The sequence below is a fragment of the Palaemon carinicauda genome, chromosome 1 (genome assembly GCF_036898095.1).
Source record: "Palaemon carinicauda isolate YSFRI2023 chromosome 1, ASM3689809v2, whole genome shotgun sequence".
NCBI classification, from domain to species: Eukaryota; Metazoa; Arthropoda; class Malacostraca; order Decapoda; family Palaemonidae; genus Palaemon; species Palaemon carinicauda.
This window is the reverse complement of record NC_090725.1, coordinates 250809644-250827007: the sequence shown is the minus strand read 5'-3', so window position 1 is coordinate 250827007 and position 17364 is coordinate 250809644. Positions and strand designations below refer to the sequence as shown.

Below are 17364 nucleotides of genomic sequence, written 5' to 3'. Positions count from 1 at the left end.
TGTTTGAACATTTCTAATAGTAAGGTGTCAGCAAAATTGACTGATTATCTAACACAACAGTAGAACAATAAACTTCAAAACATCTTACCCCAATCATTATCTTCATGTACAACTTCCTCCTCTTTTTCTTCTTTTTTCTCTTCTACAGGCTCATTCGCTTTTTTCTCAGCATACTCTGCTTGTCTTTTGCGACACCAATTATCATCACAATGAGGATTTGGTCGCATTTTCATAGTTGGGAAGAAATCAACGAGAGCATTATATCCAAGGTAAAATGATACCTGTCCAAAGTTCAGAAGATATCTGTTGAAAAAATGTATATATAAATAAATAGCATAAGAATAAAGTTACAAGCCTAGAAAACTAAATCTCTCATACATACTATTTTTTAAGTTTCTTTATGCTAGCAAAATAATGTATATATTTGTGCTTATAAGATGACCTTGAAATCCTAAAATCCTAAAAACTGGGGGTCATCTTATACTGCCAAATAATGTATATATTTGAAATCCTAAAATTCACCCCCTAAAAACTGGGGGTCGTCTTATACTACCATTCTAAAAATCAAACCTTGAATTCCATGGGATATTTAACAGTAGGCTAGTCTCATACATGAAAAAATCCCAAATTTTGAGTAATTTGTATTTTTCCTAACAGTACTTACCTCGAACTACTTTCTTAGGAGTATCTGGGATCTCCTCCCAACCGACCAGAGTTTTGTGTACCCTAGTCCCGTTTTCTATGAGGGGTAACCTCAGGTGGAGTGATACGTGCCCTGAGGCTAACCCCGGGTCAGAGAACATGCTTGCTCAGGTCTCGATCTTCAGTAAGTTCTCTGGTCGCGTCGCGATAACATCTCGACGCTCTCTCCTTACCCAGTGCGACCCTTTGTGTCCCCGACCCCCTTTGTGTCTCACGCGGTCCCCATGTGGACCCATTGTTTATTCTATACCCTTTCTTACCCTTCTCCTCTGTGTTCGTCGTGTAGGGGCAGCTGAGGAGCCACGGTCCTTGACTTACTTACAATCATACTTTGTGTTTTGTTAGGATTCAACTTCATACCCCATAAATTGCACCATGCACTAATTTTAGCTAGATTTCTGTTAAGAGATTCGGCAACCCCAGACCTGCATTCAGGAGATAGAATTGATGCAATGAGAGTAGCATCATCTACATATGCAACAAGCTTGTTTTCTAGACCAAACCACATGTCATGTGTATATATTATGAAAAGTACTGGGCCAAGAACACTACCTTAAGGAACACCAGATATCACATTCCACATTCCTATACTCACTATGGTGCCCAACAACAACAACTCTTTGCGATCTACTACTCAAAAATTCAATAATGACGCTAAGAAACGTATGGAACACAACATAGACTACCGAACATTTGAACTTTGTTTGACGAAAAAACTTTTACAATGAAAAGAGAGGTCGATGACTGGTCTCCAGCCCCCAATTAATTTCTCCACAAGAAAGAGTCAACTTTAGAAGCCAAGAGACTCGTTTCGAACAACTTCAAGCGTGTTCTTCTCTAACATCCTTTCCACCTCTGTCTGCCAGTAAGCAACTCCTCGGAAGGAAAAATGTTGCCGGCCACACCAAGAGTTCCGAAGTGACAGAAGTACCTCTAGGCCAACTTATTTTGAGAAATGGGAAAGCAAAGTATCTCCCCCATTCAAAACTCACTTGGCCCACTGGTTTGTTGACTGGTGTGCCAGGAAGGTCACTGCCTTCCCACCAGACCGCATGTGACTTTTGTATTTTTTCAAAGACCCCAGGGCTAATGAACCCACTGACTTTGCTAAGTAAGTCACTGAACCTGACCCTTGGTCAAGCCAAAAGACAGCTTGGAGTGAGGACATGGCAGACAATTCCCTGGATAACAACTCAGTGGATGAGAAGAATGTACCTTTATCCATAAGTCTTTCCACCGAGAGCACGCTTGTCCGTATCCACACCAACAGATCAACCTGTAGAGGAGATGATGAAACATACTCTGGTGCACAGAAACTTCTCTGCTTCGAGAATGGAGGCAAGATCTTGTTTAACAAGCTGGATTCGAGAGTTCTCAGATCCACAGATATTGTTAACTCGATCCAGGGCCAATCCAACTAGGGCAGCTACAAGGATAGCCTCAACCCTTGAGGCGAACTAAAGTGACGAGTAATGACCAAGGTTCTACATGAAGTCGGTATCGAAGTCGCCTCCCCCCCAGACTGTTGCAGTCACGGATAAATACAAGGACGTCCATAAAGTTACACTCAATGAGAAGAAGGAAGAAGCAAAAGACTTCTTCGGTGTCTTCATAGGCATTACCAAGACAGACCCCAGAGAAGGCTAACCCCTCTTCCTCCCCCTCAAGATATACGATTGCCTGCACGAGGTCATAACATACACTTGTCTTATTAGCATGATTGCAAACAATCAAGCCCCCTACAAGAAGCGTAGAGAGAGTGGATCTAGCGGTTTACACATAAACTGATTGCAATGTCCAACCTTTATACAGCAAGTAGGAATCGCTTGCGTCACATCCAGAGCAATCAACAGCCAGTATTCACTTCCTGAAGAAAAACTAAATTTAAAGTCCGCTTAATCTCCTCATTACGAGGCATCAAATCCCCCCTCATTATTATTGTTAATTTTTATTAATTAGTATTAGTATTATCATTATTATTATAATATCATTTTTATCATTATTATTATTATTATTATTATTATTATTATTATTATTATTATTATCAGCCAAGCCACAACCATAGTTAGAAAAGCAAGATGCTATAAATCCAAGGGCTCCAACAGGGAAAAATAGCCCAGTGACGAAATGAAACAAGGAAATAAACAAACAACATAAGAAGTAATGAAAAATTAAAATAAAATACTTGAAATAAACATTAAAATAGATACTTCATATATAACTACCGGTATAAAAAGACTTGTGTCAGTCTGTTCAGCATAAAAAATTACTTCAACGTTGAACTTTTGAAGTTCTACTGATTCAACTACCTGATTAGGAGGATCATTCTACAACTTGGGCCACAGCTGGAATAAAACTTCTAGAATACTATGTAGTATTGAGCCTCATGATAGAATTAACTGCATGCCTAGTATTACAAACAGGATGGAACTGTCCACGAAGATCTGAATGTAAAGGATGGTTAGAATTATGAAAAATCTTATGCAACATGCAAAATGAACAAATTAAACGACAGTGCCAAAGATTAATATCTAGATCAGGAATAAGAAATTTAATAGACCGTAAGTTCCTGTCCAACAAATTAAGATAAGAATCAGCAGCTGAATACCAGACAGGAGAACAATACTCAAAACAAGGTAGAATAAAAGAATTAAAACACTTTAGAATAGATTGATCACCAAAAATCTTAAAAGACTTACTCAATAAGCCAATATTTTGTGCAATTGAAGAAGACACAGACCTAATGTGTTTCCCAAAAGTAAATTTGCTGTCGAGAATAATCCCTAAAATTTTCAGTCAAACAAAGTTAAAGAAACATTATCTATGCTGAGATCTGGATGTTGAGGAGCCACTGTCCTTGACCTACTTACAATCATACTTTGAGTTTTGTTAGGATACCCCATAATTTGCACCATGCACTAATTTTAGCTAGATCTCTGTTAAGAGATTCAGCAACCCCAGATCTACATTCTGGAGATAGAATTGATGCAAAGAGAGTAGCATCATCTGCACATGCAACAAGCTTGTTTTCTAGGCCAAACCACATGTCATGTGTATATAGCATGAAAAGTAATGGGCCAAGAACACTACCCTGTGGAACACCAGATATGACATTCCTATACTCACTATGGTGCCCATCAACAACAACTTTTTGAGATCTATTACTTAAAATTCAATAACAATGCTCATCAATGACCCACCCACTCCCAAATGTTTGAGTTTGAAAACAAGGGTCTCATAACTAACACAGTCAAAGGCAGCACTAAAATCAAGGCCAATCATACGAACTTCCTGACCATAATCAAGGGATTTCTGTACAGCATTGGAAATTGTAAGAAGGGCATCACATGCTCCAAGGCCTTTACGAATACCAAATTGCAAACTAGGGAACAGATAATTACCTTCAGCAAGCCTATTAAGCTGCATATGAGATTTGTCATCATCAGATATACATGCACTCTTATTCTATTTCCATGTTTATATTTTTACTGCTGATTATAGAATAAATTTTTCAGAAGTACTTTATTCCTACTGTACTTTACTCCAAATAACAGAAAAGCACAGCACTTTCATGTATTTTTCCTTTGAAAAATCTTTCTATTCATTGTGAAGTGATTAAAGAAAAATTTTGTAGAAGTTTCTTTTGTTTTATTTTACTCTATAAGGAGTTTTGACAAAGGAAAAGCTTACTTTTACGGTGGTGCTGTGTGATCTGCAAGGACTTTCCTGTAAAGGCTAGAACAGGGAATCCAATAGAACATAATTACCAAGGAAATATTGTTTCCCCTGCTCTAGGACCAGTGTCTCTTTGTTGACGTCTCGCAAGATTATATACAGGAGAGGGGGTTCCCAGCCCCCTCGTCCTGTCCCTTTTAGTCGCCTCTTACGACACGCAGGGATAACGTTGGCGCTATTCTAATTGTTTTTTATGCCTCAGCGGCCACAGGGGGCATGAGTGTTGTAATTCAAGAGGTATTAGTTTGTTGAGTGTAGTTGGAAAAGTGTATGGTAGAGTAGTGATTAATAGGATTAAGGATAAAACAGAATGCAATCTTAGAACTACAGGGTGGTTTTAGAAGAGGTAGGGGTTGTATGAATCAGATTTTTACAGTTAGGCAGATATGTGAAAAATATTTAGCAAAAGGTAAGGAGGTGTATGTTGCGTTTATGGATCTGGAGAAAGCGTATGATAGAGTTGATAGGGAAGCAATATGGAATGTGATGAGGTTATATGGAGTTGGTGGAAGGTTGTTGCAAGCAGTGAAAAGTTTCTACAAAGGTAGTAAAGCATGTGTTAGAATAGGAAATGAAGTTAGTGACTGGTTTCCAGTGAGAGTGGGGCTGAGACAGGGATGTGTGATGTCGCCGTGGTTGTTTAACTTGTATGTTGATGGAGTGGTGAGAGAGGTGAATGCTCGAGTGCTTGGACGAGGATTAAAACTGGTAGACGAGAATGACCATGAATGGGAGGTAAATCAGTTGTTGTTTGCGGATGATACTGTATTGGTTCCAGACACAGAAGAGAAGCTTGACCGACTAGTGACAGAATTTGGAAGGGTGTGTGAGAGAAGGAAGTTGAGAGTTAATGTGGGTAAGAGTAAGGTTATGAGATGTACGAGAAGGGAAGGTGGTGCAAGGTTGAATGTCATGTTGAATGGAGAGTTACTTGAGGAGGTGGATCAGTTTAAGTACTTGGGATCTGTTGTTGCAGCAAATGGTGGAGTGGAAGCAGATGTACGTCATAGAGTGAATGAAGGATTCATAGTGTTGGGGGCAGTTAAGGGAGTAGTAAAAAATAGAGGGTTGGGCATGAATGTAAAGAGAGTTCTGTATGAGAAAGTGATTGTACCAACTGTGATGTATGGATCGGAGTTGTGGGGAATGAAAGTGACGGAGAGACAGAAATTGAATGTGTTTGAGATGAAGTGTCTAAGGAGTATGGCTGGTGTATCTCGAGTAGATAGGGTTAGGAACGAAATGGTGAGGTTGAGACCGGGTGTAAGAAATGAGTTAGCAGCTAGAGTGGATATGAATGTGTTGAGGTGGTTTGGCCATGTTGAGAGAATGGAAAATGGCTGTCTGCTAAAGAAGGTGATGAAAGCAAGAGTTGATGGGAGAAGTACAAGAGGAAGGCCAAGGTTTGGGTGGATGGATGGAGTGAAGAAAGCTCTGGGTGATAGGAGGATAGATGTGAGAGAGGCAAGAGAGCGTGCTAGAAATAGGAATGAATGGCGAGCGATTGTGACGCAGTTCCGGTAGGCCCTGCTACTTCCTCCGGTGCCTTAGATCAGTGTTTCTCAACGTGGGCCATATGGCCCCCTTGGGGGCCATGAGAATTTTTCAGGGGCCACAAGACAAAATTGGAAAAATGGGGGGCCATGGGGGGGCCACAGAAAATTTAGGACCCACAAAATATATAAATGTGTAATATTTTGAAATAAATCATTATTATGCTTCGATTATTCTGTTTATCATGCTTGACTTTAGTTTAAACATCATTCAATTCAATATACAGTACCAGGTAATTTTTGCAGACAGTGAAATATATGCCTGCTATGTATGACCTCACTCTCAAATGAAAGTATGCGTCCCAGCAAACTGAAAAAGCATCTGGAGACTGCACATAAAGACAAGAAAGACAAGCCGCTAGATTTCTTCAAAAAATTACTTGATGAGTTCCAAGGAAGGATGACAGTGAATCATATGTTTACCCAAAAAGTGGCAAAAGTAGATAGAGGGATGTTGGCTTCTTACAAGAGAGCAAATTTGATTGCAAAAGCAGGTAAGCCTCATACTATCGATGAATCTCTGATCATGCCGTCTGTGGCTGTAGTGCTTTCAACAGTCATCAGAGTCCACAAGAGGTAACTAGTGTTATTCCTCTGAGCAACTCCTCAGTATCACGCCGCATTGATGAGATGGCAGCTGATGTTGAAAGCCAATTAGTCTCAAAACTGCAGTTGAATGAATTCTCGCTTCATCTCGACGAATCAACTTTACCTGATAATTTTGCTCTTCTGGTGGTATTTGTCTGGTTTCTTGATGTTCATGAAATATGTCAAGAAATGCTTTTCGCATTGAAATTAACGAATGACACTAAAGGTGAATCCATCTTCAAAAAACTTGAGGTCTATTTTGAGGGGAATAACATTACACTCAAGAACATTGTGGCTTGTGCAACAGATGGCGCTGCTGTTATGATTGGAAGGTATCAGGGATTCAGTGCTTACTTAAAAAAAGCTGTTTCTAATGTCGTTTGTGTGCACTGTGTTGTTCACTGGCAGCACCTGGTTGCCAAAAACCTAGCAGGACGTCTGCATGAAGCACTTGGGCATGTTATCAAGGCTATCAACTTGATAAAAAATAGTGCACAGAAAGATCGCCTCTTTCAGCAATTATGTGAAAAGAACAATGAAGAATTTGAAAATGCGTTGCACACTGAAGTCAGGTTTTAGTTCAAAACACTTGAAATATTAAATAATTTCACATTTAAATAACCTTAACCTGAAATTACAAGGAAAAGGAAACTGCTGTACGCATTTTAAAAGAAGTGCTGTCATCTTTTCACATAATTGCTGAAAGAGGCGATCTTTCTGTGCACTATTTTTTATTGCACTTAGGGAGTGTTATCTCTTTCTTTAGTGGGACAGAACTTGGACAGAAACTTGTTGATGCAAAGAGTGACATCTTATACCTGTCAGACATATTTGAAAAGCTAAATGTTCTGAACAAAGAGCTTCAAGGAAATAACTCCACCCTGTTTTCCTGCTAGGAGGCAATTACTGCATTTAAAGGGAAACTCAAGCTGTTCTGATTGAACCTTGGAAGACGAGAGTTTGCACAGTTTCCTTCCTTAGCAGTTATATCCACCAAACTGCTTGATGATGACCTAGCAGTGAATGTTGACCATCTGAAGCAGTTGCATAATGATATGGAAACTCACTTCTCTGACCTACTGCAAATGACTGTGCCACACTGGTTTGTGGATCCCTTCATTGTTGATGTATCTGAAGTTGATGTCACCCTACAAGAATGTCTCATTGAACTTCAGAATAACACAACAGCTCAAGCAAGGTTCAAGCATGGAGGACACCAGAAGCTGTGGATGAATCAAGATATATATAAGTAGTACCCAATACTCTGGAAAGATGTGAAGTTGCTCTTACTTGCCTTTCCCACATCTTACTTGGTTGAGACTGGTTTCAATCGGGTGATGTGCCTGCTGTCAAAGCCACGAATTTGCCTTGACATAGAAAAAAAAAAAAAAAAAAAAAAAAAAAGAGGCAATTTACGTCTCGCTCTAACAGCTTTCAAGCCAAACACTGACAAGTTGGCAGCCTTGCATCAGTCACAGGGATCCCACTGAAACCTTTCAAGATAAAGCCAATTGTACCTACATGTATTCCTTGTTTTGTATTCCTTTTGTAAATAAATAAGTATTCAAATAAAATATTTTTCTAATTAATATTGTTATTTGATTTATACCTGAAATTAGTGTTTTGAGTACATGGTACTATTCAAGCTAGAACCATTAATAGACCTACTTCCCTAGGCGTATTAAGGTGATGGACGGATGGCGGGTGCTGGGGGGGTGCATTAGAACTCAAAGTTGGCATGGAGGGGCCACAAGAACTTGCACTGGATTAAAGGGGGCCACCACCAGAAAAAGGTTGAGAAACACTGCCTTAGATGACCGCGGAGGTAGCAGCATTAGGGGATTCAGCATTATGAAGCTTCATCTGTGGTGGATAACAGGGGAAGGTGGGCTGTGGCACCCTAGCAGTACCAGCTGAACTCGGTTGAGTCCCTTGTCAGGCTGGGAGGAACGTAGAGAGTAGAGGTTCCCTTTTTGTTTTGTTTCATTTGTTGATGTCAGCTACCCCCCAAAATTGGGGGAAGTGCCTTGGTATATGTATGTATGTAGGACCAGTGTATCAATGTGCATAGCACGGACTCGGGAGGGGGGGTGGGTGGGTTGAGAGAGACCTTCAAGTTCAGGTTCAACAGACACTGCCACACCACCTCAGTAGCTAAAATTTGTCTGCTATGAGTGACATCATGTGCGGTGTCTTACAGAGGAACCATCCAACCAGTCACTCCTGCGTGCCTATTCCACAACAAACCCTCAACCACCTTTCAGATTTGGTTGTCTGTGTAAAACATATCTATCAAGTGTTTTCAACAATACCTCAAGAGCAGAATTAGATTAAGTACCAGAATTAAGGTTTTTCTTCTTTTTGTGACTTAATCAATGAATATAAAGAAGTCTTTAGGTTGAAGAGATGGTAGTAGAGTAGTGCAGGTTTATTTTTTACTCTTTAGTTGGTCACTGGATTGGTGTTATTAATTTTCTAGCATTTCTTTCCCTTTCATTAGGGTCTTTGTTACTTGCCTTCAAATGTTAATTTGTAACTTTACCTATAAGTATTTTTAATTATACATTACTACTCTATAGTAACATTGAAGGTTGGGTTGTTTGAATTGCCGGCACCATTTTGACAACTCTTAATTTCAATATCAACAAGTTTCAATTATCACATTCAGTTATGAAAAACAAAAGAAGGCTAACTTTGGGGCAGCTATACTTTAACTATGATTAGACTAGCATAACCTCACTGGAGTTTGTCTTGTCAGTTACAAGTTTAATATTCAGGAGATGGAATTGATGCAAATAGAGTAGCATCATCTGCATATGCAACAAGCTTGTTTTCTAGGCCAAACCACATGTCATGTGTATATAGTATGAAAAGTAATAGGCCAAGAACACTACCCTGTGGAACACCAGATATCACATTTCTATACTCACTATGGTGCCCATCAACAACTCTTTGTGATCTATTACTTAAAATTTCAATAATAATGCTAAGAAACGACCCACCCACTCCTAAATGTTTGAGTTTGAAAATAAGGGTCTCATAACTAACACAGTCAAAGGCAGCACTAAAATCAAGGCCAATCATACGAACTTCCTGCCCACAATCAAGAGATTTTTGTATAGCATTGGAGATTGTAAAAAGGGTATCACATGCTCCAAGGCCTTTACAAAAACCAAATTGTAAACTAGGGAATAGATGATTACCTTCGGCAAACCTATTAAAACGTTTGGCCAGAAACGTTCAAAATCTTTAGATAATATGGGAGTTATGGAAGTTGGGTAGTAATCAGTTGGACTTGAGCTACCAAAAACACATTTATATAGTGGATTAACATTACCAATTCTCCAATAAGTGCTAAAAGCTCCTCTTCTTGCTAACTTGCGTAAAATAAGATACCTTTGGAGCTAAGAAATCTGCAGTCTTTATAAAAAACAAAGGAAAAATACCATTTGGGTCTACACCTCCATAAGCATCAAGGTCCATCAAGAGAGCTTTAATTTCACGAGATCAAAAAGCTAAACTTGTTGTTTAGCCTTAGGAAAACAGGAATGAGGAAGTTTGAGTTTCTCATTACTCTGCTTACTGTTAAACACAACTGCCAAAAGGGTTGCCTTTTCTTTTGGACAGTGAATGACAGAGCTCTCTGGTTTAAGTACAGGAGGAACTGTTGCATCTACACCAAAGAGTGCAGATTTAAAGGTAGTCCACCACTTATGCTCCTGGGTTGTACCAGAAAGGGTTTCTTTTATGGTTAAATTGTAATCCTTTTCAGTTGAAGCATAAACTTTCTGAGCAAAAGCTCTAAGCTGAGTATAGTTATTCAAAGTCGAGTCTGATCTGTTGCCCTTCCAAAGATGAAAGGCCTCCTGCTTCTCCAAATAAGCATGTCTACAATCATCATTGAACCATGGTTTGTCCTTCACTCAGTACCTTAGCACACAAGAAGGGATACATCTATCAATTGTGTTGACTGGATTCTCATTCAAAGGGACAACAGGATTAACACTACTATACAATTGTGATCAATTCAAGCCCAATAGATCATAAAAAATCTCATTCCAGACTGCCTGAGATTTCATATAAATCTTACATGAGTATGATACATCAGGGACAGGCTGCTCACTCTCCGCTACTAATGAAATCAAGGCATGATCAGATGTCTCAACTGGAGAACCAACCTTACTTGTTAATAACACCAGGGGAGTCGGTGTATACGAGGTCAAAGCAGTTACCGGACCTGAGTAGCTTCACTTAAGATTTGCTCACAGCCTGATTCAGTGGCAAAGTCTAAAACTCTTAAGCCATGGCAATCAGTAGGAGAAATAGAATTTAACCACTCACTATGGTGAGCATTGAAATCATCAACAAAGACAAAAGAGGCCTTTCTATCATCTTCTTTCATCTTAGCCATAATAGTAAGAAGACAATCGAAGATAGAATCATCCATGTCTGGATTCTGGTAGACCGAACACAAATAAAAGTTATTATGCCTGCCACAAACTTTTATTAACTGAATCTCATGACATCCACATTCATAGCAGGACTTATGAGAAGCAGGGTATTCAGTCCTAATATACACTGCCATTCCCCTGGCCCTAGGGATGGTATCACGTTTCAACATTATTGGCTTCTTAAAACCCGTTATAAAGAGCTCAGATGAGTGCTTCATATTAGAAACCAAAGTTTCTGAGCACTAAAGAATTTCATACTGTCAGGACACAACTGTGAGGTCTTCAATATTTGCATGAAGACCACAAATATTGTAATACAGTAGACGACATTGATGAAATCTACGACGTACTGGTCCCGGATTTTGCCCAATGGCTCCAGAGAGCATAAGAATCAATGGTAATAAAAGATACATCATACTTAAAAACCAAATTAACAAGAATGATAACAAAAACAATATGTACATATATAAATAAAAGGAGTGATCAAACCCATAGACTATAGAAAAAAAGTTGGAAAAACTGGTCAACATGGAGGAGCTGATGCACCATTACAGACGTTCATAGGAATAGCATTTATAGCAAAATGTCAATTTCGCAAACATATCTTGTTCAATATGTTGCCTTGGAAAATATTGGTAGGCTAAGAAGAGGCCTCCTTCTATGGCTCTCTTTGCCATCTTTGATGATTCAAACATTATTTTCATAATGTCAGAATTACAGTACTTGGGATTTTCCTAACATCATCCACTTTAGCACAATAATTTTTCATAAATTTTGATATGTATAAAATAAACACTTACACATATGTACCCGCTATATAAAACACAAAGTAAAACAAACTAAATTTGAAATGTCAGCCTCCTAATGATTCATTAATAGTTAACAAAAATGACTAAACTGAATAAAATGACAACCTCCCTCCCAACAGAATTATAAAAACAAGTTCATTAACAAAACCATGACAACTGGTAATAAAAGCATTTCAATAATGTCTCATAACACAAAATTAATTCGTTCTGGAATGGCTTTTGTTTCATGAAAATTTAGTTTTACGACTCACACATATAGGAGCCTTTGTATGTCAGCGGCCAGTTCCTCTCGTGTGGATTAAAAATGGACATCAACTAACCAGAACTTTCCCCCCTAACCTAACCTACAGGCTGTGTCCTTACCTACTTACCTAAAGGGGGGGGGGGGGGGCTAATCCAGGCTACTCATAAATTTAATAATTTTCAATTTATATATTGAGTTTGTGAAGGTAGGCCTTCAGAATGATTAGCATTTTACTAGTCAAAGTTAAAATTCATGGAAATGATTACTTCACAATCAATCATATTTTACAATTTGAAGGTAAAGTTCATGGAAATAATTAAGTCTAAAGGTAATTTAGAAATTCTAATATGTACTGTCTTACAATTATAGCACATACAGTATTATCATTACTGCACTGAAAGAACACTGAAAAAGAATAAAGCATAAAAGGTTCTAGCATATAAGATTGGCTGTGGAAAAACTAAAATTAATGGATTTTTATTTCAATTAAAAGGATCAAAAGATCTTTTTAAGATCTGGCTATTTTGTTTGATTAAAAATATTTCTTTTGGATATATTATTTCTGTTTAGAAGGGAGATTAATTATGGCAATGCAAACTGCTATTAAGCAAAACTAGATTAATTATGGCAATGCAAACTGCTATTAAGCAAAACTTACTTCAAAACATTTTGCACTAGCATTCCAGCAACAATTCCCATTGTTGTTGGCAAGGAAGCAGCACAGACACCTTCACGCTTTAATGTTCGCTCATCAATCTGGCTTGCAACTACAAGAGGAGGAGCACACTGAAAGAAATTGAGAGGAAAAAATATTTTTTAATCTATTTTATCGAGGTATACAAAAATAAATATACATGTATGTATGTATGTATGTATGTATCTACCTTCCGTGCTAGGCAGTATATCTTAGCAATCCATGTTTGCCAACAGTTATACAAGGATTTGTGATGTCACCATGGTTGTTCAATATGTCTGCTGATGGAGTGGTGAAAGAGGTGAATGGTAGAGGATTGAAACTACTAGACGAGTGATCATGAATGAGAGCTAAATCAGTAATTGTTTGCGGATGATACTGTACTGGTTGTAGACTCGGAAGAAAAGCTTGGTCGATTAGTGACAGAGTTTGGAAGGGTACGAGAGAAAAGGAGGTCGAAAGTTAATGTGGGTAAGAGTAAGGTTATGAGATGCACGAGAAGGGAGGGTGGTGCAAGGTTAAATGTCATGTTGAATGGAGAATCACTTGAGAAAATAGATCAGTTTAAGTACTTGGGGTCTGTTGTTGCAGCAAATAGTGGAGTGGAAGCAGATGTATGCCAGAGAGTGAATGAAGGATGCAGTGTTGGGGGCAGTTAAGGGAGTGGTAAAGAATAGAGGGTTCGGCATGAATGTAAAGAGTTCTGTATGAGAAAATGATTTTATCAACCGTGATGTATGGATCGTAGTTGTGGGGAATGAAAGTAATGGAGAGACAGAAATTGAATGTGTTTGCGATGAAGTGTTTGAGGAGTATGGCTGGTGAATCTCAATTGAATAGGGTTAGGAACTAAGTAGTGAGGGTGAGGACGGGTGCAAGAAATTATTTAGCAGCTAGAGTGGATATGAATGTACTGAGGTGGTTTGGCCATGTTGAGAGAATGGAAAGTAGCTTTTAGGTAAGAGGCTCCCCTGAAAACCTAAATTTACAAACCAATTATGAACTTTTACTCTAATATTTCAGTGTTACCTAAATAAAAACTGAATAGCTCTCGCATAACAAAGCAATCTTTTCTGTAACATATTACTACCTTTCCTCTCCCAAGTAGTTAAAAAACATAAAATCATCTCATCTCTAAAACCTACATTACAGGAAAAGGCTTGATGTCCATCAGTGTACAGTAGTTAGCTGTTGTTAATGCTAAAAAGTAAAATTTTTCTAAAGCTAAAACGAAAACTGCATTATCTGAGATCATTACAAGAAAGTTCAAACAGAGAATCTTTTGAAAATTAAATGTAATATTATCTTTAGATTCCAATACCTTAATTCTGGCAACCATATGATTTTCAACAGAAAAAAAAGGAATAGATTAAGAGCATTAAGTTATATAATATTACGCTTATTATTTTGGTCTTACATTCTAAGACCAAAATTAATAAAGCACAGGGGCATGAAGGTCCAGACAGATACTGTTATATAAGTGAATTTTAAGCCCTTGTGTAATACTGTAAGGGCTTTATCTTTTTGTCAAGGCCTGTTCTGTGTTTGGTCATATAAAATTGTGAATACAGTAAATACTTATAAATATTGCTTTATAGAATGCCAGGTCCTTCCAATGGATAATCAAATCTGTGCATAGAAAACCTGCAAATAGTAGGGTCTGACAGTATTAATAATAAATTACCTGGCATACAATAAAACATTGCAAAGATGCATTTCTAGGTCAGGAAGGAAAGAGAACTTCCTGGTCTTGATCTCTGAAGTTTTAACACAGTACAATACTGTATATGAGAATGCATCTTTTTTTCAAATTTAAGGAGTCGTGTGCAAAAACATATTCTATAACAAGAATGAAATGATTAAATAACTTAAAATCAGAAAAACTTACATCAAAACAAGCAGTCTCTCCAGGTATAAGAAACTGAATATGTCCAGAAACTGCATTTTCTGAGACACCAGACTCAAACCACATTTGTCCCAATTCATTACACGCACGATTAACAGCCATCCGAGCTTCATAGTTATCTACACAGCTTAGCACTAAGTCTACAGGTCCCTCGGTAAGACTGCCTTTCCTAGAAAAACATATGTAACTAAAGTAACATCATACAGTATACAGTAATTCTACAAAAAAGAATTTATTCATCAAAATCGTAGTCTTAATTTGACTCATAATTCTTGAAAACATCAAAATTTACATTATTAGAAATACTGCCAATTGTCAATATGGCAATGGCACTAAAATTTTACCATGTAAAAAACACAATAGATTATACATACATACATACCAAGGCACATCTCCCAATTTTGGGGGTTAGCCGACATAAAACATATGAAACAAAAAAAAAGGGGACCTCTCCTCTCTACGTTCCTCCCAGCCTGACAAGGTAGGAGGAAATGCATGACCTGACTTCCTATAAGGAATATAACCATCGATACTAATGATTTATTAAAACATAGTTCTAATTGTATGATGGTACACAGTTCTTTTCAGTAGAAAAGATCGCTTACCCGTATGCAGTTGCGCAAGCGTACTTCTTTGCCTCCAGGTAAGTGTTTGAAAACAAGACTGAGCTTGTGGGAGTTACGTATGTGTGACTAATCACAACATTATTGCACAGAGAGATTGATTATCAACTAACTAGCTATACCCTTGTTAACCCTGGAACGGTACGGTGGGTCGTCCGCGACCCCGAGCGTCAAAACAAAAGATGTTTTTCTCACGTGACTCACCCCCGTGACTGAATTTGTGGGTGATCGACCTGCAGTCGGTAACTCGCCTACACGCTTTAGTAGTGTCCAGATGTGCATCGCTGTAGCTGTACTCCTTCCCAGATTTCTGAGACGCGTCGGGGTCGAGCGCGACCGAGTTTACCCTTCTAAGGTAAGTTGCATAATTATCAAAGTTACTACATATTATGAAATTGTCATAAAATGGTGCAACTTGTATAGGTTATCAGTTGTGGAAAGTCTTGGTGGATGGTTTGGCTACCATGTGCATGATTTTTTTTTTAGTTGAAATGTCGTTCATCACCACGAGGACCATTTTACCGCGAGTGCCCCTTTTTCAGTTTTTTTTCATTTTTTGGCCAAGTCATTTTTCCGTAAGAAATTGCCAAATAGTGTTGCAAAACTTTTGCTTTTTTAGTGTTGGAAAGTGTGTCTAGATGATCTGGCTACCCATGCGTGACTTTTTTTTTGTCAGATACGCCGTAGATATTGGTATGTGGGGTATTTTCCTGCGGTTGCCAATTTCTGTTTTTTTTCAATATTTGTAAAAATTTACTACGTAGTAAGGAATTGCCATATATTATTGATTTTTTTTTCATGTTTATTTGTTAGAAAGTGTGCCTTGATGGTTGGGCTAACACGTGCATGTCTTTTTTTTTATCTGAGATGCCGTATATTAGAATGTTGGCCATTTTTCCGCGAGTGCCCCTTTTTATTTGTTTTGCATTTTTTTGCTTAGTCATGTTACCGTAAGGAATTGGCCAGTAGTGTCGCAAAACTTATATTTTTATAGTGTTGGAAAGTGTTTCTAGATGATCTGGCTACCCATGCCTATCTTTTTTTTTAGCCAGATATGGCGTATATAAAGGTATGTGTTCGATTTTTCTGTGATTGCCATTTTTTCGTTTTTTCCCATTCCTTTCAAAATTACTACGTACTAAGGAACTATCACAGAGTAATGATTCATTTAGATGTTTATTTGTCGGAAAATGTGCCTTGATGGTTTGCCTAGCACGTGGCTGAAATTTTTTTTTTCTGAAATGCCGTATATTAGAATGTTGGCCATTTTTCCGCGAGTGCCCCTTTTTATTTGTTTTGCATTTTTTTGCTTAGTCATGTTACCGTAAGGAATTGGCAAGTAGTGTCGCAAAACTTATATTTTTATAGTGTTGGAAAGTGTTTCTAGATGATCTGGCTACCCATGCCTATCTTTTTTTTTAGCCAGATATGGCGTATATATAGGTATGTGTTCGATTTTCCTGTGATTGCCATTTTTTCGTTTTTTCCCATTTCTTTCAAAATTACTACATACTAAGGAACTATCACAGAGTAATGATTCATTTAGATGTTTATTTGTCGGAAAATGTGCCTTGATGGTTTGCCTAGCACGTGGCTGAAATCTCTTTTTTCTGAAATGCCGTATATTAGAATGTTGGCCATTTTTCTGCGAGTGCCCCTTTTTATTTGTTTTGCATTTTTTTGCTTAGTCATGTTACCGTAAGGAATTGGCAGGTAGTGTCGCAAAACTTATATTTTTATAGTGTTGGAAAGTGTTTCTAGATGATCTGGCTACCCATGCCTATCTTTATTTTTAGCCAGATATGGCGTATATATAGGTATGTGTTCGATTTTCCTGCGATTGCCACTTTTTCGTTTTTTCCCATTTCTTTCAAAATTACTACGTACTAAGGAACTATCACAGAGTAATGATTCATTTATATTGTTTTACATTTTTTTTTTTTTCGATTTTATTTCCCTTCAAAAATTGTTTTTTGGGTGAGAATTCTAATTTTATAGTCGTAAAATAATCGACAATCATCCAGCAATCCACCATACAATTTTTATGCATATCCAAGAA

At 37.9% G+C, this 17364-nt stretch overlaps 1 protein-coding gene across 2 annotated transcripts in view; it reads right to left on the bottom strand.

Moving 5' to 3' along the window:
- The window catches only part of Uba5 (Ubiquitin-like activating enzyme 5), an 83784-nt gene that overhangs the window by 10981 nt on the left and 55439 nt on the right, over window positions 1-17364 (bottom strand). For both annotated transcript variants that reach the window (XM_068389019.1, XM_068389012.1), the window contains exons 4-6: window positions 14665-14851; window positions 12741-12868; window positions 89-303 (exon numbers count right to left, since the gene is read on the bottom strand). In XM_068389019.1, coding sequence (XP_068245120.1) covers window positions 89-303; window positions 12741-12868; window positions 14665-14851 — 530 coding nt within the window. The remainder of the gene's footprint in view (window positions 1-88; window positions 304-12740; window positions 12869-14664; window positions 14852-17364) is intronic.